Source organism: Pelodiscus sinensis, chromosome 25, assembly GCF_052426305.1.
Source record: "Pelodiscus sinensis isolate ZL-2025 chromosome 25, ASM5242630v1, whole genome shotgun sequence".
Classification (NCBI taxonomy): Eukaryota; Metazoa; Chordata; order Testudines; family Trionychidae; genus Pelodiscus; species Pelodiscus sinensis.
Genome location: NC_143076.1, coordinates 18,405,779 through 18,431,377, shown reverse-complemented (window position 1 = coordinate 18,431,377; position 25,599 = coordinate 18,405,779). Strand labels below are relative to the sequence as shown.

The window sequence follows — 25,599 nt, the reverse complement described above, 5'->3', positions numbered from 1 at the left end:
AAGGGGAGTTTAAAATGAACCTTCAAATCTGCTGTGGACTAGATAAACTTTGTTTACTGAAAAAGGTCCTCGTTCCTTACATGCCAACTTCTAAATAAGTTATCATGACAAGTTAAATGGCAATAGCATCCTCTTCTAGAGCCCAATCAAAAGGCCAGTGAAGTCCATGGACCCATTTAGCTGTTTCCCAGCCACAGGAACAGCCTGTGAAAACCAGACACGTTTTTACCATAATTCTTTTAAAGTGTGTATGACAGGCTAACCCCCTTATCATAGCAATGCACTTCATTTCTGGCCTGCACATTTTTTTTATTAAAATTTCATCTGCTTGATCACAAATCAGCTTCTTGTGCAGCTCCTCCATAGCATCCTTTGAGCACAGCCTGCTGCCTGCGTGAGAGTTTTGTAAAGCAGACAAATGTCCACCATGGAACTAAAAAGAGATTGGTACTTGAATTAGCTGTCAAGAGATAAGCTGATCATACCTTTGACACCCCAGTATAGAAGGCCACTACTCAGCAGGCTACATTAAGTGATGCACACGTTCAGTCGGTTTTCAAATGGCACTGTGGATTTTACTGAGGAATTCCTGTTCAGCACCTTGAGATCTGACTGCTGTAGGATGCAATATACTTCCCATAACATTTTTTTTGAAAATCTGAGGGAGGCTGGCTCATTTTTTAGAGGAACATTATATATATGAGAGAGAGAGAGAGAGAGAGAGAGAGAGAGAGAGTCTTATAGCGAAGGCTGCTGTAAAAGAGAGGCGTAAAAAGTCTTTCAACGGGATTGTTTTATTTTGTAACAAAAGAGAGTCTCTAAAACTAAATGAAGAGGTGCATCAAAGAGCAAAAGTGACCTGGTACATAAAACAAAGGAGCTGCTGAGACTTTAAATGGCAAATTCACAGCTCAAACATAGGAAAGCAGCGGTTATTCAGACTTCTGTCTGCTTTAACAACTGTTAAGAACCAAGTAAGTAAAAGAAGCCTCTTCCTTAAACAGTGGTAAACAGAAAAACATCAGGAGATACATCCACTGGACAATATGGTATGGCATTGTGAGATTCAAGATCAGCTCACAGTTTTGTCACTTTCTCCATTCTCTATTAATTTTCTTTTCTTTTCATCTGTTTTCCTCTTGAAAATGCTATTTCTGTAGAACTGAAGTTCTTTGATGCTTTCCCTGATGTCATCAAGTGCCCTGAAAGAGAATTAAGAAAGGTTTCAAAATGCACCAACATTCAGGCTACATTTGAATTCTGGTGCAACTCACAAATTCCAAACTGTAAAAAATAAAATAAAAAAAGGAACACTGAGAAATAGATGGCACACAAATATATCAGTAATAAAACCACCTACGCAAGACTCAGTAATACAGGAAACAATAAAAGTTCAGCAAGGAAGGCACGCAAGGAAGTAACACATTAGTTATTTGTTTGTGCTACTATGCAACTCTAGCAAGCCAACAGGTTCTGTGACTTCAGAGGAGTGGACTAGATGACCTCTCAAGGTCCCTTGCAGTCCTACAATTCTATTATTCTATTGTAGTTGAGAGTGAAGGCAGGTTAACTGAGCTGAACATGTTCTCATATGATGAATATGCAAATTAACATTACATGGCCTGAAAAAGTATAGTTTACCCACTTTTGTTTAAGTCTCTGCATGACTTCATCTATTAAAACAAGTACTGGTATTAGTCTGAAATTCCTTATAGTGGACAAGGACTCAAGAGACCTAGATTCTATTCCTGGTTTGGCCAATTATCTGCCGAGAGACCCTGAGCAAACTGCTTTTACTTCTCTGGGCCTCTGCCCCAAAAGGCTTACATAGACCAGACAAAGAGCAGGAGGAGAAACAGAGACACTATGCATTAGCACAGCGCCTACCACAAATGGACCTTTACTTCAAGTGGGTCCTCTAACATACAATAATACAAATAATTATTAGAAAAGGACAGTTGTCAAGAACATATTTAGTAAAAACAAATGAACAAAAAAATCAAATCAGAACCTAGATTCCTATCATTCTGAAATCTAAGTAAAGCCACATCTAAATCAGAAGATAGTACTTCTTAAAATCAGGTCACCATCAGCTGACCTTTGCTCAATGATGACATTTCATTCCAACAAATGCTTCCTGAAATGGTGCCGCAAACATCGGCAGGAACCAAAATGACCCGATAACCTCCCTAGCCATCTTTGTATTTTCATGCACAAAGGTTTTAAATACCAATCTTTATGGCTAGAAATTGCCTTCTGCAATATGCCAGGCTTCAGACTGCAAAGGCTGGCTATGATGCATGCTGTTCCCTTTGAACCTTGGGCCTTCATATGTCCATATTACAGAGTTCATGCATCAGAGAGCTAGGAGAAGAGGTACTTGAAGATTCGGTTACTCCTTTTCCCAAAGATTCCCATGCAAGGTTTCAAGAGGCAGAAAAAATTAAGCAGTAAACATAACTTGATTCCTTTTACATCAAAAAGTTAAAGTGAGCACATCTGCCAATGTAGTTATGCTTCCAAAAGGAAGGCATTTCAGTACTGTTCCTTTTGGCTTCATATTTGTAGTAAATCACAGTTGCTTCATTTCCTAACAGGAATGAATTAAAACTGCCATCAGTCCTGTTGAGCTAATACAGCTTTATTATTCCACTTTGCATATCAGCAGCAATCTGCAAGACAAGTTCTGGTTTCCAGATCTTTATTTATAAAATAAACACATTAAGCAATTTGTATATTAAAATAGTATCTAGGCACCTAAGTCAGAACTGAGACTTCATTGTGCTAGGCACAGTATTTAAAAAAACATGGGGCCCAATGGCAAAAGTCAGATTCACAGTGATGGTCCTGAAAAGTTGACAATCAAAGATAAAGTATTAATACTTTGTTATAAAGCACAGTTAATGTTGATAACTAGCTTTTAGATCCTCAAATGAAAGATGCTGTGTGGTACACTGTTGGATGGTAAATCAAGATTAACCCCACTTCACAAATAGGAAAAAAGGCATCAATATGTCCCAAACCCAATCTCCCAATTTCCAGTCCTTTGCTTTCACTACTGGTCCTCTAATAACGGTTGTGCTCCAATATTTTTTTCTGAAATGCTTAGCACTGTGGTATGTAAGTGCTTTGAACATGTATTTGTCAAGACAAATATCTTGGCTTAGTAAACTGAGCAGGTCATTAATAAATTACTTTAGTTTTCTGTATTTTTACAGTTAGTCTTTTTTGCCACAAAAAGACTTTCAAGAGAAAGAGATGGCAAGAAACACAATTACACAGACTTCCAGCCCCATCAGCAACAGAATTAACATGTCTGATTTCCAAAGAAATTGGTACAGTTGAACCTCTCTGGTTTGGGAATCTGGTTCGACAGGCCATGGACGTTGCTGAACTCAGAGAGCCCCAGTGGTTGCGAGTGGGGGTTCGCTGGGAACCCCGCAGCAGAGGGGCTGGCAGCAGGGAGACCAGCAGATGTCAGGAGCAGTGACCAGAAACATCAGCAGGGTCAGCAGCCAGGAGGGTAACCTGGAAGCTGGGGCTGGAAGCCAGCTGCAGAGAGCTCGGCACTGACCTCCCCTGGTCTGGCAAACTCCCTTGTTCAGGACCGGTTAGTTTCCAAGGATGCTGGACCAGGGGGTTCAATTGTATGTTCCACATTCCAGGATAAGAGAGTACTGTATCTTAAAGCTATGACAAATGGGCTGCATTAAAGGCAACAGAGGAAATCTCACCTATGAGAAGCCACTTTCTTTGGTGCAAATTCAAATTCTTCTGGATACCAGCGCCTGTATATGGAAGAAAATGAGTTTAAAATCCATATATATTCAATACACAGTCAGAAGCCTCTTTGTGCTGCTACAATGGGAAATGTCTCTTCAGGGCAAGAATTTGGATTTCACTGGCAGACAAGTCGCTATTATAAGCATCAAAATAATACAATCTATGTGAGAGCTAAAGACCTCCCTACATGTAGTTCACTAAGTAGCTCCTTGCCCTTTTTCTGTTTGATCCCAGTGCAGTATTCAAAAGAACAAAATGGCTGCACACAGCTCTTTCCCCGCTGTTGTCCTCTCTTGTTTTAGAAGAAAATTAGTAAAAAATAACTAGAACTCCTTAGATCTTTTTACGCTGTTTAACTTTGTACGGCATTTACCTGCACAGTTCTTTGACAGTGCTCACATCAATTATCCTGTAATGAACATGCCTCATAAACTGAGGCATATATTTGTCAAGAAACTTCTTATCCGCATGAACAGAGTTTCCTAAGAAAAGACAAAACAGATATTTTTTCCAGAGACTTTACAAAGGCACAGTGAATTATATCAGAACTAGAGACAGACTCTGCAGACTGGGGAAAACATCTCTGATTTCCAAATGTTTTCAGTCAGCTTGTAAGTCTCATCTTCCAGTAAATATGATTTTAAAAGATTTCTGTCTGAGTTCCACTGTGAGAGCACTTCTGTGTGGTTTAAACATATAATCTCTCTGCATTGAATTCTTATTAGAAACAATAATTTCAATAAAAGTCAATATATTACACAAGCAACCAGGTTTTCCAATAAGGGTATAAGCGCTTTACTGTTGGATGACTATATTTCCCTCAGGTTATCCTTCTGACCTCTGAGTCAGAGTTCTGAATCACCATCAAGTAACAAGACATTCAGAATAGCAGCACTTGGAGGTTGATAGGTACCTTGTTTTTCCTTAACTGGCAACACGATTCCAATCTGTAATACTGTTCATCTTTTGCATTCACAAACTGCTGTCAACACTAAGTCACACCAGTAACAATATAAATGTATAATGAAATTTTACTACTAAGAGGAATTTAAGTTTCCTGCAGATCTATGGGTATTTTTCAGAAACCTATATAATATCTGCTTTAGGCAATTTATAGAATGGATGATACCTAACGCTAAACTTCTTATGCTTAATGAAATTTGTTTGCATGCAGATCTCCAGGTAGGAGACTAAATCAGCCCTACATTTTGCATACACAAGCTTTTTAAAAAAAAACTGGGAACAAAAGGACTGATTTTATTAGTATTAAAAAAAATAGAAGTGTACATTTTACCTGCAAGAGGACAAAGGCCGGGGGGTGTCTGTTGTCGTACAAAGGACAGAAATTCATACTCTGCTTGCTGCAGTGAAATTGTACTTTCCTTCACTGCCTTAGTAAGGCCAGACTACAAGAAAGAGACATCCCATCACCAATCAAATATTTACCATTATTTCAAAATATTTCTAGCATGTTTAAGCTGCAGTCAAATGTTACCTAGAAATAAAAAAAACTGAAAACAAACTAACTAATGGCATATTTAATACCCAAAAGCATTACAAAGCTCTTTGGATAGTCTATTTCTGGTTGGTCTTCTGGTTAAGACACTGGATTGGATCTCAGAAGATCTGGATTGAGTTCTCGGTTCTGCCAAGGACTTATGAGATCCTGCACAAATCAGAACTGCACTCTGCCTCATCATCCCTGTTTTACAGATGGGGAAACTATTTCCTTTCTCCCACCTTTTGTACATTTAGAAGGTGAGCTCTTCAGAACAGGACCTGTCCCTGAAGTATTCATGTAGCACTTAGTACAATTCTGAGATTAAGAATTATAAAACTGTTACTCATTGCAACCAGTGATTCTCCTTCTGTGCTCTAGAATCTTTACCTTCCCATGATGCTCTTTACACCATTCTGACATACCATCCAGCAACTCATCTGGTTGGTTTATAATCAGGTTGGGACCCTGTTAATGAGAAAAAAAATTAGAATGATTTTATTATTAGGATTTGATTTAAATTAAAGATTATCATCGGACAGAAGCAATCTGTCCACCTTCTGCTGATACCTCTAGCTTTCAAACAGAAATTGTAAGAAAGCTGTTCATCTTGCGCTGCACCACAATATTAAAACTCATCTGGTAGGAAATGCCTCCTCCACGTGGTATACACTATCAACATAATATAATTCAAGTGTTAGACTGGAACAGCACTTCAAAATTCAAAGTGATTCTGTATGGATCTGTGGTTCCAGTTGATCCCTCAATGGCTTCAATCTAACACCAAGTTTTCTTAGAAAACATTATGCCTTTTGATTTGTAGACTTTCTTTTACAGTCAATAACTTGATTGGAATGTGAATAACAAGTGAGATTCTTTTAGGCTCACACATCATTTGATTAGATTCTGTAATTGGGACTTGTTTAACAAGCAATGACCCATGAGTCAGAACTGAATCCAGTTGCCTCTCCCACCTCTGTGTGTTTACTCTGCAGGTCTAAGTAGTAGTGAAAACTAACACAAGAACATATGAATTAGAATGTGTAAAGAGGAAGCACAGGCCTGTTCAGTAAGATACTGCCAATTTTACAGGGACGTCTTCCAGGTTATAATCATAACTTAAAAATAGGTTCATTGCAGTCAGCAGCTGGCAAGCTTACAGTACTAAAAAGTAACATACTACTGACATGGAGATTGTCGCTTTATGTTTTAGAGACTGTATTTTCCAGTTTTCTACAGAATCAGAAAAAGTCCCTTTTAAATATGTAGTTTATTTAATTTCTCTAAGAAACAAGTATTCAAATGTTCACCAAAGATACATTATTTGTATAAATTTATTAGGAAAAAAAATTAACATTCCGATACTTTGAGTACTAACAAATAACCTCAACATTCCCTACTTTCTATATCTTATCCATGGCTTTGGCTCATTTTCATATATTTCAGAGAGTAATTCTTGCTTAATAATAGGACCAAGACTATTAAAAAATGCAGGTTATGTTCCACTAATATTTTACACACAGCCACAATCCAAATAGCCCTCAAATATGTATTATAAATTGTTGTTTGACGATTATTCCATTCCACAGGCTGCACACATCTGGAAAGGGCACATATCACATTGTCTACTTATTATCTTGATGGTTCATAAAACATTCCATGCTAACTTAACAGGCAGACAAAACTTACAGTAACAGTACCAGGAGCTAGACTCTGACCCCAAACTCCAACTCACCTCAGCCAAAATGTTTAAATCAGAATCAGTTATGAGACAAGCCATCTCAATGATCTGGTCTTTCTCTATGTCCAGTCCGGTCATCTGCAAAGGCAGAAGCAACAATGGTAAGAAGGGAGAAGAGCTATGGTTTATACTTTGAAAGGAAGGTATGTCTTAACACTTTAATCCCAGAGTTGGGCTAACACTGCTGTAATGCTCGTTTTTTGTCTTTGGTTTTTTCCATGGGTGCTTGCGCTGATTTCAATCACCGCTAGATGGGACATAATCAGTGATTGCTAGACTAAGAAAGGAAAATTTCCAAAGTATCTCAGGAAGCTGTGCAAATACTTAGGAAGTGAATTTAGAGCAGAACTGCTCACCCATCGCTAGAAAAGTGACCACCACAGCCAGAACCCCTAGGGCCCAAAGCTAAACGGGATGCATCCAGGCCTTGTGCAGCAGCAAAGGAACACAAGGGCAAGCCAACCTGTACCTTTGCAGGAGCAGGGAAAGGAGGAAAAGCTCGCCGATCCCGCTGGATGCAGGGGTCAGGACTTGATCTCTGGGGTGCAGGTCTCTGCTCTGTCCAGACATCCCAGGCAAAAAGGCCACCCCTGACCGTTCCCACGGGGGTAGGAATCGCTTCCTGACACCCAGCCTGGCTTGCCCCTTGCTGCATACCTTGTAACAACCCTTGCGCACCCCAGCACCTGCCTGACATGGGCCCTCCCCCAGTCCTGCCCCCTCAGGCCTCCCCTCCCCCAGTCCTGCCCCCTCAGGCCTCCCCTCCCCCAATCCTGCCCCCTCAGGTGCGGGGGGGGGAGGAGAGAAGAGTAGAGGGGGGAGGATTAGGGGAGGGGCCTATGTCAGACAGATGCCAGGGGGAGGAGGGGTCTGAGGGGGAAGGGTTGGGGGGGCCATGGCAGAGGGTTGGGGGGGGTCTGAGGGGGAAGGGTGGGGGGGGGCCATGGCAGAGGGTTGGGGGGGGTCTGTCTGACATGGCCCCTCCCCCAACCCTGTCCCCTCAGGCAGCCCCCGCCCGCTCACCTCCAGGTCCACCCAGACCATGCGCTGCCCCATGCTGCCCGCCGCCATGTCCGCTCCGCCCCGGGCCCCGGCTCCCACTGCCGCCAGCAGCCGGCGCCCGGCTGAGCTCAGCAACCAACCGGGGACGCCGCTACCGCCACGCATCGCGACAGGCCGCAAAGTGTCGTCTGAGGACTGCAATTCCCAGAGGACCATGCGCCATCTTCCCCCACCCACTCCTATGACAGAGCTGGCCCGGGTTCTGCTGGGAAATGTAGTCATGCTAAGGCCTTGCGGGAATCAGCCTCTTCCGAACAGCAGTGCATCCTGGGACTTGTAGTCTCTACCGGTCCCATCTGTCCACATCTGCACTGCTGCTCGCTCTCAGGAACAGGTGCTGGCCCAGTTTTTATTCTGCACCACGCGGCTTTCCATATTGAGTATTTTACTGAGAGGTCTGTTTGAAAACTAGTCCATGAATCGGGCTCTTACGCATTAAGATAATACAAATAATTTAAAAGAAGTAAAAGGCATTTATTTCCTCAAGGCAGCATCAGTAAACATTAATCGTCTGGGTTCTCATAAAACACAAATTAAGTACAATAATTCTCAGAATGAACCACTGTGAAGTAAATGGGACAATCAGAAACCTGATTCGTTGTCACTTATTTGTATTATAGGACCAGGGCACCACCCTCAGGACATCACTGTAAACGGCACTGAAGATCTCATCCCCAAAGCTCTAATAATCAAAGTAGTGAGGATGTGAAGAAACATCACACTTGAATAGTTTTTTTCCATTTGCTCTGGAAAATCATCATTTCCTCTCAAATTTCTATGTTGTGTGGCTGAAAAGTGTCAAATTGGCTGAAGTGGAAAATCAACTCCAAAACCTCTAGGATAGACACACAATATAGGCCCTGCTCCCCAGCAAATGTGCATCAGCCTTAATATGGGAACAACTTCCAGAAATGAGCAGAGCTTTCAGACTCTCCTGGGGCTGCCAATAAGAATGTCAAATGAAGATGGCTGTTTATTATGTGAAGACTTGTCTACTAGAAAGTTGAAAGTTATTTTATATAGGGGTTACAGAACAGCCTTTAGTGACATCTGATTGGAAAGCCATTCCCAACTTGACCTGCACTCAAACTATGAATCCGGAGAAGAAAGGTTTGGTGTTCCTGTCAAATCACGGAACCATCCCCTTCTTTGAATGTCATGTGTAAGTCTGAACTTTGTTTGCTCACGTGAAATGCATAGAAGTGCTGTTGCAATCCTAATGTAGATAATCACTCAGTGTAAAATCTACTGCACAGTGATTGCAGCACAGACAGCAGAATGAAACATGAATCATATCATGTTCGAGTGTTCAATTTTTAAAAACACAGTACTACTTGGATCACAGTGCTTCCAAATATCACTTGGGAAGAGGCCAGCTTCATTTTAAATAAACAAGCAAGTTTTTCACCCTGCGGTTGCAGCTGCCTCTTTGCATCAAAGCAGTATCACAGCATGGTAGTGAAGAAATAGTTACATGATGAAGCTGGTTGAACCAGGGGACTTTAGATACACACAAAGGCCACTTTCCTCAACAATGTGATCAAATATGCTGTGAGGTAAATCCAACCAGCAGGTTCTTGTGACAGCTTCTTCCACTTGACTAAAACTGTAGAGCTATGTCTACACTCGCGGCTTCTTTCACGATAAATATGGAAATTAGACTAAGCGTAGAATATCGCCGAGCTTCATTTGCATACCTGAGCCACCATTTTTGCAGAAGAGGCTCTTACACCAGGAGCTGTCTACACTGCCCCTTCTTGCGCAAGAAAAACCCTCTTGCGCAATGCCACTACACTGATTATTTTCAGGAATAACGGCACTGCGCAAGAGGGTTTTCCTTGTGCCAGAAAGGGCAGTGTAGACAGCTCCTTCTGGTGCAAGAGCCTCTTCTGCAAAAATGGCAGCTCATTAGGCATGCAAATGAGGCTCAGCAATATTCCACACAGCCTCATTTGCATATTTCTCACACAAGAAGCCACAAGTGTAGACATAGCCAGGGGCTACGTCTACATTGGCAAGATTTTGCGCAAATACTCTTTAACACAAGAGTTTTTGCATTAGATGCCAGTGTAGACTCTCTCTTGCGCATATACTCTATCTGCCTTTGCGCAAGAGATGTGCTTTTGCGCAAGAGCATCTGTGCCAGTGTAGACGCTCTCTTGTGTAAGAAAGCTCCGATGGCCATTTTAGCCATCGGGCTTTCTCGCGCAAGAAACTCATGTTGCTGTGTACACTGGCCTTTTGCACAAGAACAGTTGCGCAAGAGGGCTTATTCCTGAGCGGGAGCATCATAGTTCTTGCGCAAGAAGCACTGATTTCACACATTAGAACATCAGTGTTCTTGCGCAAGAACTCCCCGCCAGTGTAGACAGGCTGCATGTTTCTGCGCTAAAGCAGCCCCTTTGGCGCAAGATCGCACCAATGTAGACACAGCCTAGGTGAATGAGTTGGCCTCAGGATACTTGAGCTTTTACTGATTTCTTGAAACTAAATTCTTAGATTTTTGTAAAAGCTGCTATGGCTAACAAACAAATATTTGAAGGTTTTCAGTGCTTATCAAAGAGGGAAGTGCTGAATTAGTCTGCTTTATTTGTCAATAGCCATCTTAAGCCAAAGTTAAACTCTAAGAAATTTGTCCCAAAATACACTCTTGTTAAAAATAAACTTTTCAAAAGCTTAACCCCACTTGAAATGTTTGAGGTTTTTTGTTTCTTATAATTCCAGGGAAAACAGTAATTTTAAAAAAACCATTTATTTCAAAACAATGTTTCAGAAGGCAATGCATTTTAAACAAACATTAGAAGTTTAAAAAGTCAATTATACCAACTTTTGATAATTTCAAATGTTTTTAAGTTTTAAAACAAACTCAAAACTGTTGTATTTCCCTCATGAACTTAATGGCCCCGGCACTGTAAAATGACACTTATTCACACTTGATGCTTAAAATCCGGGTGATTTACAAGCAGTTCATGATAAAATATCAATGGTACTTTAATTTTTACATTTCTAATTTCAATGAGTATGCTGCAGAATAATATCTAAATTAAAACGATGTTTTGATATGTTTTAAACAGTTTTCTTCTACTATTGCAGTCAAATATTGCAAGTCATAAAATGCCTCATGAAACAGAAGGTGAAAAAATTATAGAAAATATTTTTCATAGTAAAATCTGGGCCCGAATGTTTATGAAATTGTTACATCATCATATCTATTAAAATCTGGTTTATGAAAATATTTTGCTACTAGATCTCATTAGCTGTGACTACTACTGGCATTTTTAAGTAAAAAGAACATTAAGACAAAATACAAGTCAGTTTTTTAATAAATCATGTGCTTTTCCCATCAAAACTTAGTTATCCCAGTAAAAAGAGTCAATTTAGCAACAGTTTAAAAAAATATTTTTCCAGAATGCAGAAATACTAGTTTGCAGGTACTACAATAAGGGAGTCAGCACTCTCAGAGCAATTAGTTTCCCATGTGCTATCCTAAAGTTTCCATTAAAATGTGATTTATAGAACATGATGAATTAGTAGAGAGAAAAAAAACAAAGAAAGAAAAAACAAAAACATCCGCATCCTGACAAACTTCGTGTTTTTCCTGCCAAAACAAATGTTCTGAAATTGTGACAGGATGAAAACACCTAGTTTTACTCAGCTAAAACCAATCACTTTTTATTTAGAAAATAATTTCTATTTCTCATATCCCAAGTTAGAAAGCAAGATGCGGTTTTCTGGCTTCCCTGCAGCTCATTCAGGTTCAAATTATATTCACGGCACCTGTTCTGAAAATTATTCACAACAACTTATTCAGAGAGCAAAACTGGTCAGGCTAAATCAGTATGTGAACAGCTCAACTTTCTATAACTACTACTACACAGAAAGAAGAGATGAATTAAATTGATGTTTCATTCTTTGCACATTTATTAGATTCAGTGGAATAGTAAGTCAACTTAAGTGTTGTGTACCTGGTAGGGAAAAGGAGATAGCAAATAGTAACTATTTCCAAATGGCTAGGACTTCTGATATTAACATAATAAACCATGGTAGTGTCAGCTTTGTGGAGTAGCTAATATACACCCCTAATTTAAAAAAAAACTCCTAAAATCCAAGCCAAAATGGGTTGACCTTTCTAAAATTAAGAATGGAGTCTTTCGAAGATAACTTCTCAAATAACGAATGGGTTTCTGCCAGAATTTTTTTAAACGCTTCCAATCCATCATCATTCAATGAAATGTTAAATACCATATTATTCATCAATTGCTGCATCTTTGCTTCAGAGGTTGCAGGCTTTACTCATTGCTATGGCATACACATGAACAGAAAACAGGATAACAGGTTCACAGCATTAAAGTTACATGTCTTGATACCATTTGCACCTTGCATACCTTCTTGTAATATTTTATTGTAGTTGGATAGAATTTAGTAAAAAATGGAGCCTAATGTTAGATTAAAATCATCCTTAGTCACAAAATAGTATACATTCTCAAACACACAGCTCTGTCTGATCTGAAGGGAAACTTTATGGAACATGCTTCATTTAGGTATGTTGGTGATTAAGGAGTATGACAATTAATATGAGACCAGGTAAAGTCTAGAAGACTATTAAAGGATTTTATCGATAGAGCCCGGCTAATCCACACCTACCCACTGTTCATTTTTATAGATACAGATAGAAATTTTTTATCTAAAACCCTGCAAGAGCGCTGATACAGCTTTTTATCTGCAGTCATGGATCTTTTGGCAGATGTGGATGTGAATACCAATTCTGTAGCTGTGTAAATCCTGCATTTATAGAGGCTAAGTAGATTTGAACTATTAATCTAGAGTGCAGTCTCCACATCTCAGTATTGCAACTTGTCATCCACTGCTAAACCGTATATAAGACTAAGGTCCTTAGCAAAAAGGTCTTTCATTCAAAAATTTCAGGAAAAGATTTTGTACCTATTCTTTCCTTTCCTGACAATACTGCTTATTCTATTATCCTTAATCTTACTAGTTTGGCTTTGAGCAAGTCCACGTGACTCTTAGACTATCTCTTATGTAAAAGACATTTAAAAATCAAACATCTGAAAGAGTCAGACACTTCAGTAAGCCCTCCAGTTGGTTCTGTATTTCTAATTATTACTCTACTCTATCATGAGTTTGAGAATCACTAGCTCTGGAGGAGAAAGACAGATTCAAACTGAAGAAAAATAGCTTCACTGGAAAGTTTCTCTCAGCAATTCTATGAAACCCTTCACTCAGTATGCTTTTATAAAAGTTTTGGGCTATACTGAAACACAGGAACACATATATTAAATGCGAGTTGAGCACCAGAATAGAATTATTTAAACTAGTGGAATGGAGTCCACGTGGAATGCTGTAAGACTAACAGCCTCTTGGTTACTAACCCGAAAGGAAAAAAAAAAATCAACCCCTATTACTTCTGTACTCTGTTGCACAATCAGACCATAATTATTTAACAACTGATTTAACAGCTAAACAACTGTTTTTAAGTAATATTACATACAAATGAGGGGCATACATTTTAAAATATTTTATAAAAAGCATCCGTTTCTTCTGTGAATTAAAAATTCTTTACATCAACAGGTACAGGCTAAATTCAGATTTTCTAAAATACAGACAATATACTTCAAGGGATGCAGTCAGTTCCTGAGTGGTTTTAGTTACATAGAAGAAATTGTTTATCATTTTAGATTACTTCACATAATTTTGAACAATTATAATTTAAAAACCCAATATCAGAACAAAGGTGAACAAATTAAGAAGTCCTTAAATACAAGAACTCAAAACACTGAATTTGTTTTATCCACAGATTGTACCGGGCAATTACACTGAATACTATTTTTCAATACAACTTCAAAAGCAACATTTATTTTGGTACAAAGATACTCTTCAATATTTCAACTTCCACATATATCATACTCTAAGGAAACTGTTTAATGGGACTACCTCCAGACCTGTTGCAGATGCTATTTTTAATTCCACTACAAAGATATCAATACACGTTCTTTAGAATACAGCCAAGCTGTACAACTTCACCTCTTTTTTTTTTTTTTTTTAAAGATGTGGCACATTTCTCTACATAAAACCCTGAGGTGAAAGGTTAATACCATAAAAATGAAGGTTTTTTAAAAAGGTAATGCACGTGACTTTATATCTTTTAAAAAGGTAACTTAAGATGTTCCTCTATACACTCAGTTAAAAATCAATTTGAGACCCAGAGAACAGTGCTCATAAAACTTATTAGAAAAGTTCTTTAGAGCCCACTCTTAATACTGGCTAATGCCGGGATGGGCGCCATTTGCCATCTCTGTAGTTCTCTCTTCTGTTATAGTCATGGCTCCAGCCATCATGGCTCCTATCTTCATAGCAGTACTCATCCCTATTCCCCCTGGAGTAGTGATCAGATCCAGGGTCATGACTCCTGTCTTCATAGCTATACTCATCTCTGTTCCCTCTGTAATGATGATCAGATCCATAGTCTCCAAAACGCTGCTCACGGTTAAAGTGTCTGCCGTCCGTATGGTAAGGATGGGAGTTCATCCTGTTCTTGCGCTGTGATGATGATCCATCTGGACGCCGCTGCATTTGTGAGCCTGACGACTGATTAAATGAACTGTGCTGCTGCTGCCCTGGTGAGGAATAACTTGACTGATCTGAATGCTGAGAACCAAACTTTCCACTGTATTGCGACTGCTGCCAGGTACCACTATTCATCTGGGGTGGGGAGGAGGAAAAAAGGATAATCAAGAAAGATCTACCTGATTTGATGGATACTGACTCAGCATTTGGTTCTTCTGAGAATAGATGATTGATGGAACAGCTTAGCACTCCATGGTGCAAGATTTAGGACAGTTTGTTAAATGCTTACCGAAGGCTAGGAGTTCTACATCACAAACTGTAAATACAAGGGGGACTATAATACACAAAGTGCGTCAGCCTTCATATTAGCCACGCTACTGAAAACATTGCTGTATAACTTATTTCATCCCTCTAACAAACCATGCCTTAACTCCTCTTCTAAATTCTTTATTAATGAAAGTCAGGATAATAAAAAGCAAAAACATTTGATTTTTTTTGAGATGTAGTTTTAGTTTAGATTAAACTGAGCTAAGAATAAGATGACCGAAGAGAGACAAAAAGGAAACATAACACACTGAGCTACTTTTGGCTTCCCAAACATTTGTTTTCAAAAGTTTACATTCAAGCAGCATGAAAAATCAGAGCTGATGGTTTTACTCATATGGACACTACAAGCCATCCTTTGTGGAACAATATTTACTCCTCTGCTGATATGCTTTGACAGGACTTCTCACTAACACAAGGACTGGATGCAAGCTCATTGAACAGGTGGTAGAAAAGTACAGGGATTGCTTTATCCAGAGTTACTCTTTGGTTCAAAGAGTTTACAAGGCACTAAACACTTTGGAACTGTAAAGCTTCTGCAACAGTACAGTACTTAAAACACTCTATTAACACAGTCCTGTGAATCAGTATCTGTTAAACAGGTATCCCTCAGTAAAAAAGTATTTAAAATTAAAAGGAGAGAGCTCTTTCGTGTATTATCCACCTATTTCTTGCAACCACTAGCTTTAGATTTTCTATTTCTATTGACTTAATAGCATACCGCTTGTCTTTGAAGGTTATCAGGAGATGAAAAGGACCTCTGCATCATCTGCGAGGATGTGAATCCAGTTGCTAACATGTTATCTGTGCTCCTATCATATCTGCTGAAGAAAGATTAGGAATTTTAGTCTTTAGTGTTTCAAACCATCAATGTGCAAGTTAAAGGAGCATCAGCAGTTTAATCACGTTAGTCTCAATTTTTTTCAACCAAGTAGTGCTGTAACATTACCAAGATTTTATTTTTAAAAAAAGCTTTACTTATTTTGTGCATTTGACAGCCCTTTGCCCATTATTTTTCCTTTTCTGTACAGGTCTTTCACACAGTAATGGAAAAAAAAAAATCTTAAAACAGGGTGGTAACAAACCACAAAAACTGGCAGATGATCTTTGCAGCATGAGTGACAGTAGCTGAAAAATGCTTTCAGATGCTCACCAAAGGGACTAACCTTCAAGGTAAGGGCATATTCTTTAATGTTTATTAATTGACTATACTTATTTAGACCATTAGTTTTTGGGACCCTAAGAGAATACACACTAGTTCCCATATGGAGAGAAGCTCTAAAGATTCTGTTTGGTTTTTGGTCAATGATATCTTCAGTTAGTTTCTAGTCCAAACTATTTATATCGCAAGAGGTAGCCATGTTTTCCTATGCTAAATTGCATAATTTTACTCTTGTTTGCATGATGACAACTTGCCCAAACTAAAGGCAATTCACAATTTTATTTGATAGCACCACCAAAAAAGGTCTATCAATCATTGAATTATTTAATGCACAAAGTTACAACTACTGGGGTTGTGGTTTTTTTGGTAGACTTATCAATAAGATTCTCTAAACATCTGGATGAACAATACTAAATGGTCAATTACTCAAGGCCTTTTGAAATTTGTACACGATCGAAACAAGAATTAAATCCATTTACATCACATTTACATTCAAGTTGAATATTATGTCTGTAGCTGACATAATACTAGTCATAACTTATACGTTAAAAAGAAACCATCCAATAAGACGACTGTATTGATGCACTAAACGTTGGGCCTGTTTTCTTAAAAAATGTCTCCAACCCCAACAAAATATACCCCTGCCTCCAATAGATTCCTAATTTTACTTTTGTTGCCCCAAGAGATACAATTGTGCTCCACCTACAAATAGTGTATGTAAATAGAAAGAGTGAAACTAAGGTACAACTGTTACTCTGCCTAGAAGCATTACTGCAGCTTCAGCAAAGTCGCCATATATTAAATGCCTACTAAAAATTGTATTTGATAAGAACTTGCTGGTAGGTGGAATAGAAGCCGTTACCTGTTAGAATTTGGGGTCGATTGTGGTGTGCTGGAAGGACTTGCATTAGCAGAACCATGCTGGGAATAAGATGAATTGCCATCTTGAGCTGCATGACTACTTCCTGAATTAACACAAATATTTTATAAGACAACCTGAAGTACAGATTGGGCTTTGAGATAAAGTGAACACCTGTTAGAAGATGGAAATATGTTTTCATTGCTTAATTAGCTTTGGAGATTCATCAGTGCACACAATCAGGTTTACAAAACAGTTGCAACACCTGGTTTTAATACCCAATGGGAAAGATGCAATAGACTTGCAACATCCTGACTAGAAAACCTAGTTTGACTGCAATCACATGTAAATGTTACTAACATGCCAGTAACAGTAATTTGTAAAAACAAAAACTAAAACTATGAGTTTAGAGGAGTAGTTCTCAATCAAGGGTACGTGTACTTTCAGTGTATAATATACAGAGTAGTATAAACAAATTACTGTCCGTGAAATTTTAGTTTGTACCGACTTCACTAGTACTTTTTTACGTAACCTGCTGTGAAACTAAGTAAATGTCTAACTGAGCTGATGTACCCCTGGATCATACATCTTCCCGGGGTACATTATCTAGTTTCTTGCACTGTATTAGGCTCCAAATGACTAAACTATGCATTCATTGATCTCCATTTTCTCACATATGTAATAAACATCTCGAACTACAATAATGTATAACTTCATAAGTGGGGTCAGCAAACATATAAACCTTTCACATGAAACCCAAGTTAAGGAATTTTATGGCCCATGCGGTATACATAGCCAACCAGAGCATTTCATAAGGATCACGGTATAATTGTGTTGAAAAATGAGAAGTGTTTTGTCATGTTTACATCATTTTAGTTTGCACAACTGTGTTATGTTTTCCATGGATAGTATTGTCTATCTAAATACATACAAGAGGAGATGAACTTAAAATTTAAATCAATATAGATTACTTTAAGTCTTATTAGAATGAAATAGAAATTGTATGGCCCACACACAGTTGTGCTTAGTTTTATGTGGCCTTCCTGTATAATAAGTCGGGCACCACTGGGCTAAAAAATATTACTGCTGCTTTTTGAGTGCTCTTAACCAAGAATTCCAATAGCTATTCATCCTTCTCAGACATCGTAGTCACTCCCACTTGCAAACCCAGACGTATACTCAGACTATTAGGGTACATTTAGACTGTGGCGCTATTTCGGGATACTTCCGGTATCCCCAAAATAGCATATACTGTGTCTTGATAGCGCGCCCGTTATTTCAAAATCATCTTTCAAAATAATAGGGATGCTATTCCAGCATCCCTGTAAACCTCATTCCTTAAGGATTAAGGGACGTTTTGGAACAGCACTCATTTCAAAATAGACCTGAAATAAGCTACACAATTTCCTCTGAGCATGCAAATACCAACTGTCTTGAATTTGTTCAAAATCAGCAATTTATCCCTACTTGAGGCCATCTGCTATCCTATTAATTTCTAAAATAATGTCTTATCTTCAATAATTTCACTCTTTATACTCTTCCTTACCTTCCTCTGTGACAAACCTTGCTACTCTCTCAATACAATAATGCAAGACACCACTTACTGGTCAACTATCAAAACTGAGGTGCGAGTAGTATTTTTGTGAAAAACGAATTCCATCATTTGAGTCTAAGCCATTTCTGCTGTTTCAGAGCTATTAAGAGAACCTTGGGTATGTACTGTACTAAGCCAAATTTGAGGCCCTTTCGTCCCCCCGTCCCTCCCCAATTCTGTGGATTTGAACAGCCTTGAGAAAATGCAGATATAATTGATTAGGATTAGCACAGTCACCATTCACTTCATATTTGCAGTGTAAAAAACCAAAACCTGAAATCAAAATTAACACCAATAAAAAAAAGCATCTTATGTTCAAAGCAGACCTGACAAGTCTTCTGACGAAGGGGATGTATAATAAGAAAAGGTTAATGTACACATCTGTTCTGACATCTTAATTTCACAAATCCACCAACCATTAGAAAAGTGAATGACAATTTGATAGCCTACAATGAACTTCCTTTTTATCTAAAAAAAAGGAAGTATTTTGTGAAGGGGGACGATAACGCCGCTTTGTTTAAATGTTTATTTTATGGATACCTGATCGGAACTGAATTTTGATAGGCCTTCCAAAAAGTTTGATCCCATTTAGCAGATTCATTCCATAAGGGACAGATTCTTCGTGTTTGAAATTCACAAATGCAAATTGCTTTGGTTTACCATCTCTATCCTTAGGTATTTTAACTTTAATTACTGGACCTGCCTGCAAATCAAGAAACAAAAAAAAAGTTAAATAAAAATGGAGCAAGTTCAGAAGATTTTAACGCTTACAAAGAAATGGAAAAAAATGAATCAAGCAACTCAAACAAGCACATAACGAACACCAAACACATGCCAGTTCTGCAGAAAAATGTTACATGCACCTGTATTAAAGCAAAACTATTTGGGACACAGAGTATCTTTTTATTATGCCCTCCAGGCAATACCATAATACAAAAAGTAATAATGAGAAGCAGTCGTCATTATGCAAGCCATCTATGCTACTCTAAGAACAAAAACTGTACTGCAATAGAAGGGTATGAGTATCTCAAATTAGAAAGGGATAGAGACCAAAGAATATGATCAATCAATATCGCCAGCCAAAAGCATAAAAATTAGGGACAGTGGCTTAAAAGTCATGACATCTAACAATAATAAGTTTTGGTCTGTGTTTCTGGGTTTGAGCCTTGAGATCATCATCAGGTGACACTTCAAGCTTCCTTTCACAATTATGACTGAACTTTTTAAAGTGTGGTAGTTGATACAGATTGGACCTCCCAAAACCAAGATTCTCTGGTCCAGCAACATATGTGGTCCTGGACCAGGGAGTCCCAGCTGGGAACCCAGAAGAGCTGGGGGCAGAAGGGCCGAGGCGGGGACCAGGGCCAGACCCTCACCACGGAAGCCTGAGCTGCAGCCACCCAGGGAGCCCGGCTGGGTCTCAGCAGTGCTAGGTCTCAGCAGCCTGGCTGGCAGTAGGCTGGGAAGGTAGCAGCAGGGAGACCTTCCCCCAGTCCTGCAAATTTCCTCATTTGGGACCAGTCAGGCCCGGAGAGTGCTAGACCAGAGAGGTCCAACCTGTAGTAGGAACATAAATGGTTAACTGGTAAGCATCACCCTTGAGTGAGGCTTACGGATTACCCTTTACTAGTAAGCTGGAACAGCCAGTTGCAAACAGGGAGCTACTGCAGGGCCCCACCTACCCCTGTTTAATTGGTTAAATATAGTAATGAAACATAATCAGTTAAATGTTAATTGGGATTTTATATGCCTAGTTGATAGGCCAGTGCACAACTACTGAACCTAAAAAACAACCTAAAAAACTGGAGTTCAAGATACTGGACTTCCTATATAACCTTGGTTAATTCATGCACTCTCTATATGCTACAGCACTCCACCTACAAAAGTGAAACAACTACTCCTCCACTTCAGAGATTTGAGGCCAATATATTAAAGTGTTGTGAAGTGCTTTGAAATCTGCTATTAAAACATGCTGTAAGAGCTTTGTGGTATTCTTCTTTAATCGACTTCAGCAATTGGGCCTCCACACCAAAAACAAAACAACAACAAAACCCCCACATAATATCATGAGCCTGGCAATGCAATTGTAAGAGTTTGACAGTGTTAATTCAAGATTTAATGTGCAAAAAAAAAAAAAAAAACTCAGACCTGCCTTTTGCAGGAGATCAGACTAGATCAGTGTTTCTCAACCAGTGGCATGAGTACCCACAACTACCCTAAGTGCTTTTGTGGAAAAGCGTCCGTGCCAATCTAGACGCTCTGTTCCGAAAATGCTTTTAACAGAAAACTTTTCCGTTAAAAGCATTTCCAGAAAATCATGCCAGTCTAGACGTAGCCATGTGTTGCAATGGTAGGAAAAAAAAAAAAAAAGGCTGTGTGTCTGAAAATTGTAGGTACTGGGGATACTTAGAATTTGTTTTTGAAAAAGCGGGTACTTATATTTTTTTTGTTTTTTAGAAAAAGGGGAACTTTATAAAAAGGTTGAGAAACACTGGACTAGATCATTAAAACAGTCATTTCTGGCTTTAAAACCTGAGTGTCTATATTACAAACAAGGAGGCGTCTGTCTGGTGGCACCTTAAAGACAAACAATGTCATTATGGCACAAGTTGCAACTCGCTTGTCAAAGGGGAAAGGAAAAGCGAACAGAAAGGATACAGAAACAAAAAACAGGACTATGTAGCACTTGAAAGACTAACAAGATGGTTTATGAGGTGATGAGCTTTCATGGGCCAGACCCACTTCCTCAGATCAAATTGTGGAAGACAATGTACCTTCCCCTCTCATCCCCTTCGGTTCTGAAATTTGGTTTGTCCTTTTTATATGTGTTCGTTTTTTTGATTGTATCCTTTGGTATATATGGACACGCCAATTTTCTTCCACAACTTGATCTGAGGAACGTCAAGTATCAGAGGGGTCGCCGTGTTAGTCTGAATCTGCAAAAGCGGCGAGGAGTCCTGTGGCACCTTATAGACTAACTGAAGTGTAGGAGCATAACATGCATCTGACGAAGTGGGTCTTTGCCCATGAAAGCTTCTGCTCCGACACTTCAGTTAGTCTATAAAGGTGCCACAGGACTCCTCGCTGCTTTTGCAGATGCATGTTATGCTCCTACACTTCAGTTAGTCCATAAGGTGCCACAGGACTCCTCGCCGCTTGATCTGAGGAAGTGGGTCTGGCCCACAAAAGCTCATCACCTCTTAAACCATCTTGTTAGTCTTTCAAGTGCTGCATCCTCCGGTCTTTTGTTTCATCCAGACCAGGCTGACAGGGCTGCATCTCTGTCCCTGCTCAGAGGGATACAAAGAGGAGTGTCCCATTAGAGCCAATTCAATCGGGGGAGGGGGGGGGGGTTGTTTTCCATTGTCACCTTCTTGTCTCCCCCTCCCCCCCGCTCTGCTGGACACTCCCGTCCCTAGGGTCAGGGCGAGCTCCTGTGGCACCTCAGAGACTTCACCCTCCCCCCCCCCCCCCGAGAGCTCCCGCCACAGCGAAGCGCTTCGCCTTTTACGGGGCCCTGCGCGCGCTGACACCTGCCCCCGCTGCTCAGGCCCCCCCCCAGCCCGCGCGGGCCTCGCCCCAACTGGCTTCCGGCCCCCCGGTGCGCGCGGAGGGAGGGGGACGAGCTGGGGGGTCCCTGTGGGGAGGGGGAGCAGCGCACGGCCTGCCCCTGCCGACGCGGGCTGGGACACCCCGCCACGGGAGTTGCCATAGCAACCGCCGGGCGGGGGGAGCGGGCTGCGCGCGCGGCCCCCCGAACGGCCCGGGATGGGGGCGGAGCCGACACCCACTCACGGAAGGGGGGGAGCTGCAGTCGGGAACCGCCCCGCCGTACCTGGTGGAAGAGCTCGAAGATCAGCTCCTCCGTCACCCTGGAGTCCAGGTTCCCCACGAACAGGGTCCGGTTGGCCTCGGCCGCCGCCGCGCCCATCTCCACACGTACGGGGCCACGACTTGACTGCGCAGGCGCCAGCCCTGCAGGGCGCAGGCGCGGGCCGCCGGCGTGCGCACGCACGCGCCGCTGGTGGCTGGCTGGCGCGCGCAGGCGCTCGAACGCCGTGACGCTACAAGGGGAGGGAGGAGTCCGTTCTGCGCATGCGTAGGCCCGGGGGTGGGCTTTGAAAAGCCACGTGCGTGCACCTGGGTGTAGCGCTACTTAGTGTGGAGGGAGTGGGGCTTTGGTGGCTGCTGGCAGGGGAAAATGAGGGGATGGGGCTTCAGCTGCATAGCTAGAGGGAGTCATACAAAAATAATGTATGAGGCTGATTTAAAAATAATTAGAACTAGCAGAAATACCCGGTGTCTCCGGGAAAATATAGTAAAAATTACATGAACATAGCCTATTTTATTGGAATAGTGATAGAAATGTAGCAGTGTTAGTCTGGTGTAGCTGAAGCAAAATACAGGACTATGTAGCACTTTAAAGACTAACAAGATGGTTTATTAGATGATGAGCTTTTGTGGGCCAGACCCACTACCTCAGATCAAATAGTGGAAGAAAATAGTCACAACCATATATACCAAAGGATACAATTTTAAAAAAATGAACACATATGAAAAGGACAAATCACATTGCAGAACAGAAGGGGGATGCGGGGGAAGGGGGGGAAGGTGAATGTCTGTGGGCTAATGATATTAGAGGTGATAATTGGAGAAGCTATCTTTGTAATGGGTAAGATAACTAGATCCTGAGTCTGAACAAAGGATCTAGTTATCTTACCCATTACAAAGGTAGCTTCTCCAATTATCACCTCTAATATCATTAGCCCACAGACATTCACCTTCCCCCCCCCCTCCCCAGCATCCCCCTTCTGTTCTGAAATTTGATTTGTCCTTTTCATATGTGTTAATTTTTTTAAAATTGATCTTTTGGTATATATGGTTGTGACTATTTTCTTCCACTATTTGATCTGAGGCAGTGGGTCTGGCCCACGAAAGCTCATCACCTAATAAACCATCTTGTTAGTCTTTAAAGTGCTACATAGTCCTGTATTTTGCTTCAGCTATTTTATTTGAAATACTTTTCTCATATATATTATATGAAAAAATATTTCCTGTATTAAGCAAAATTGAAAGTAATATAGCATATGCAAATCTCTGATCAGCAACTAACAGTGGCTCATTTTCTGCTACATACTGTTCTAAACGGACAGTATTATGATTTCTCTCTCTCATGATGTCTCTTTCTGCTGTAGTATGTGGTGCTCCACTAAGTTTTTGAAATGCCAACTTCTTTCAAATTTCTACCTGAGATCTGTAGCACTTTGTTTTCCTATGATCAGGTGCTACTAAAAACTCATTATCAGGGGGAACAATTTTGAGATATAACCAATTCAGTTATTTAAGTTAGGAAATCAGTAGTATCCATTCAAAATTTTGTGTTTCTAGCTCTTACCGTTTTGGAGATCTTTTGGGACAAACAAACAAACAAACTTTCTACAATATTTATAAAATTTGAAAGTACCATCATGAATTGGGGATGGTGTGGCTTTCTTTGGCTGGCAGCTGTTGAGCCTTTAGGTCACAGGTCAAGGATTTCCCCTTGTCAGGGTTTGCCTTGGCTTCTGTAGACACGTTTGGGGCTTGGCAGGCAGCACAGTGTAACTGGTATTCTTGAGTGACATTCTCTGACTTGCTTTGCTAGAGACTTGCTTAAATGATTATCACAATGGTTACTTCTGATCTTTACAATTTATATGCCTAGGGTGTGCTGTTTAAACGTGTGTGGGGGCGGGGGAAATAAAGGTGTAGAAAGCATGTATGTGCAGAGGACTGAACTTGATGATCTCTCAATATCCCTTCCAGTTCTAATATTGTACAATTCTTGAGAAAGAACATGTTTCCCAGCTGCTGAAAGGAATTTTAGTGTTGCAAGAAACTAACCTCATAGCTGAGAAGTGTGGCACATAATATTATGACCAATTACAACAAATATGAGAAAGTGTAAGAAACCAAACTACTGGGAATTCTAAGATTTACCATAAAACCTAAAACAAATCTGTCGCTTACCAGTAGCATTACACTCATGTACCATCCAGTATAGGTGTGCTACAATGGCATAATACAGGGTGTGTGTAGTTTAAATTTCCCCACTTTAGCCAAGCCTTAAGGCAGTTTTGTAAATTCTTATAAAACATGTAGATGGTATATTGAGCTTTTGTGAACACAGACAACTTCTTCAGATGACCCACGAAAGCTCATGATACCATCTACATGTTTTGTTAATCTTTAAAGTGCTACCATACTATTTGTTATTTTTAAAGTGTATCCTGTACAGACTAACTTGGCTACCCCTCTGAAGCTTTTTTAAATTCTTGTTCCTTTCTAGCGTTAAAAGATTTTCCAACACTAGGGGGCTTTATAACCATGGTTTCCCCGAATAGTGAAGGAGGACAGATTCACCACCAAAACTTCTGTAGAGTGTTAATAGATTGATGTACATAGAAACTGGTGTAATCTATGCCCGAAGTTTATGGGAAATGAGTCTATAATAATTTAAATGTATATTTTTGTTGTCTTGTCTGTGTTTGTTTTTTCAGCCCATCATTTTGAAAGGAAAGATGCAAAGTTGAGCCATCCAGGAAAATAAGCAATTGCTGCCATTTCAAGTATAACTTTCTGAGGTTTCCTGCTCCCATATTTTGTTAGTCTTTACTTTGTACTCTGTGGCTATGTCTACACTTGTGGCTTCTTGCACAAGAATGGCTGTTCTTGCGCAGTGATCCGCAGTGCATCCACACTGCCCACCCACTCCTGCGCAAGAAGATGTACAGTACGGTGTGGTAAGAGATGGCTTCTTGCGCAAGAGCTACGCTCTTTTCTTACACATGTAAGCTCTCTTGCACAAGAGCTCTTGCCAAGACAGCTTCCACTTGTGCTTCTTGCGCAAGAGCTATATTCTTTTCTTACAAGTGTGGACGCTCTCTTGCGCAAGAAAGCTATTTTAGCTATAGAGTTTTATTGTGCAAGAATCCTTGCCGCGCATCCACAC

At 40.2% G+C, this 25,599-nt stretch overlaps 2 protein-coding genes across 4 annotated transcripts; both read right to left on the bottom strand.

The window, feature by feature from the left end:
- Positions 1 to 775: 775 nt before the first annotated feature.
- On the bottom strand, positions 776 to 8,207 carry REXO2 (RNA exonuclease 2). The gene is made up of 7 exons (XM_006121680.5): positions 8,046 to 8,207; positions 7,017 to 7,100; positions 5,672 to 5,749; positions 5,078 to 5,189; positions 4,157 to 4,265; positions 3,735 to 3,788; positions 776 to 1,202 (listed from the first exon to the last, which is right to left on the bottom strand). The coding sequence occupies exons 1-7, from the start codon at positions 8,187 to 8,189 to the stop codon at positions 1,073 to 1,075; spliced, it is 711 nt and encodes a 236-aa protein (XP_006121742.2). The 5' UTR covers positions 8,190 to 8,207; the 3' UTR covers positions 776 to 1,072.
- A 3,182-nt stretch (positions 8,208 to 11,389) lies between these two features.
- RBM7 (RNA binding motif protein 7) lies at positions 11,390 to 22,576 on the bottom strand. 3 transcript variants are annotated; one of them, XM_075909807.2, is made up of 6 exons: positions 22,444 to 22,561; positions 19,985 to 20,165; positions 19,149 to 19,311; positions 17,018 to 17,120; positions 15,715 to 15,817; positions 11,390 to 14,804 (listed from the first exon to the last, which is right to left on the bottom strand). In XM_075909807.2, exons 3-6 carry the CDS (start codon positions 19,207 to 19,209, stop codon positions 14,367 to 14,369), a joined length of 705 nt encoding a protein of 234 aa, XP_075765922.1. In that variant the 5' UTR covers positions 19,210 to 19,311; positions 19,985 to 20,165; positions 22,444 to 22,561; the 3' UTR covers positions 11,390 to 14,366. The 3 variants fall into 3 exon arrangements, with proteins under 3 accessions (XP_075765922.1, XP_075765920.1, XP_075765921.1); XM_075909805.2 differs by lacking the exon at positions 19,985 to 20,165 and having other exon boundaries at positions 22,444 to 22,576; XM_075909806.2 differs by lacking the exon at positions 19,985 to 20,165 and having other exon boundaries at positions 15,715 to 15,814; positions 22,444 to 22,576.
- Between the last annotated feature and the right edge of the window lie 3,023 nt (positions 22,577 to 25,599).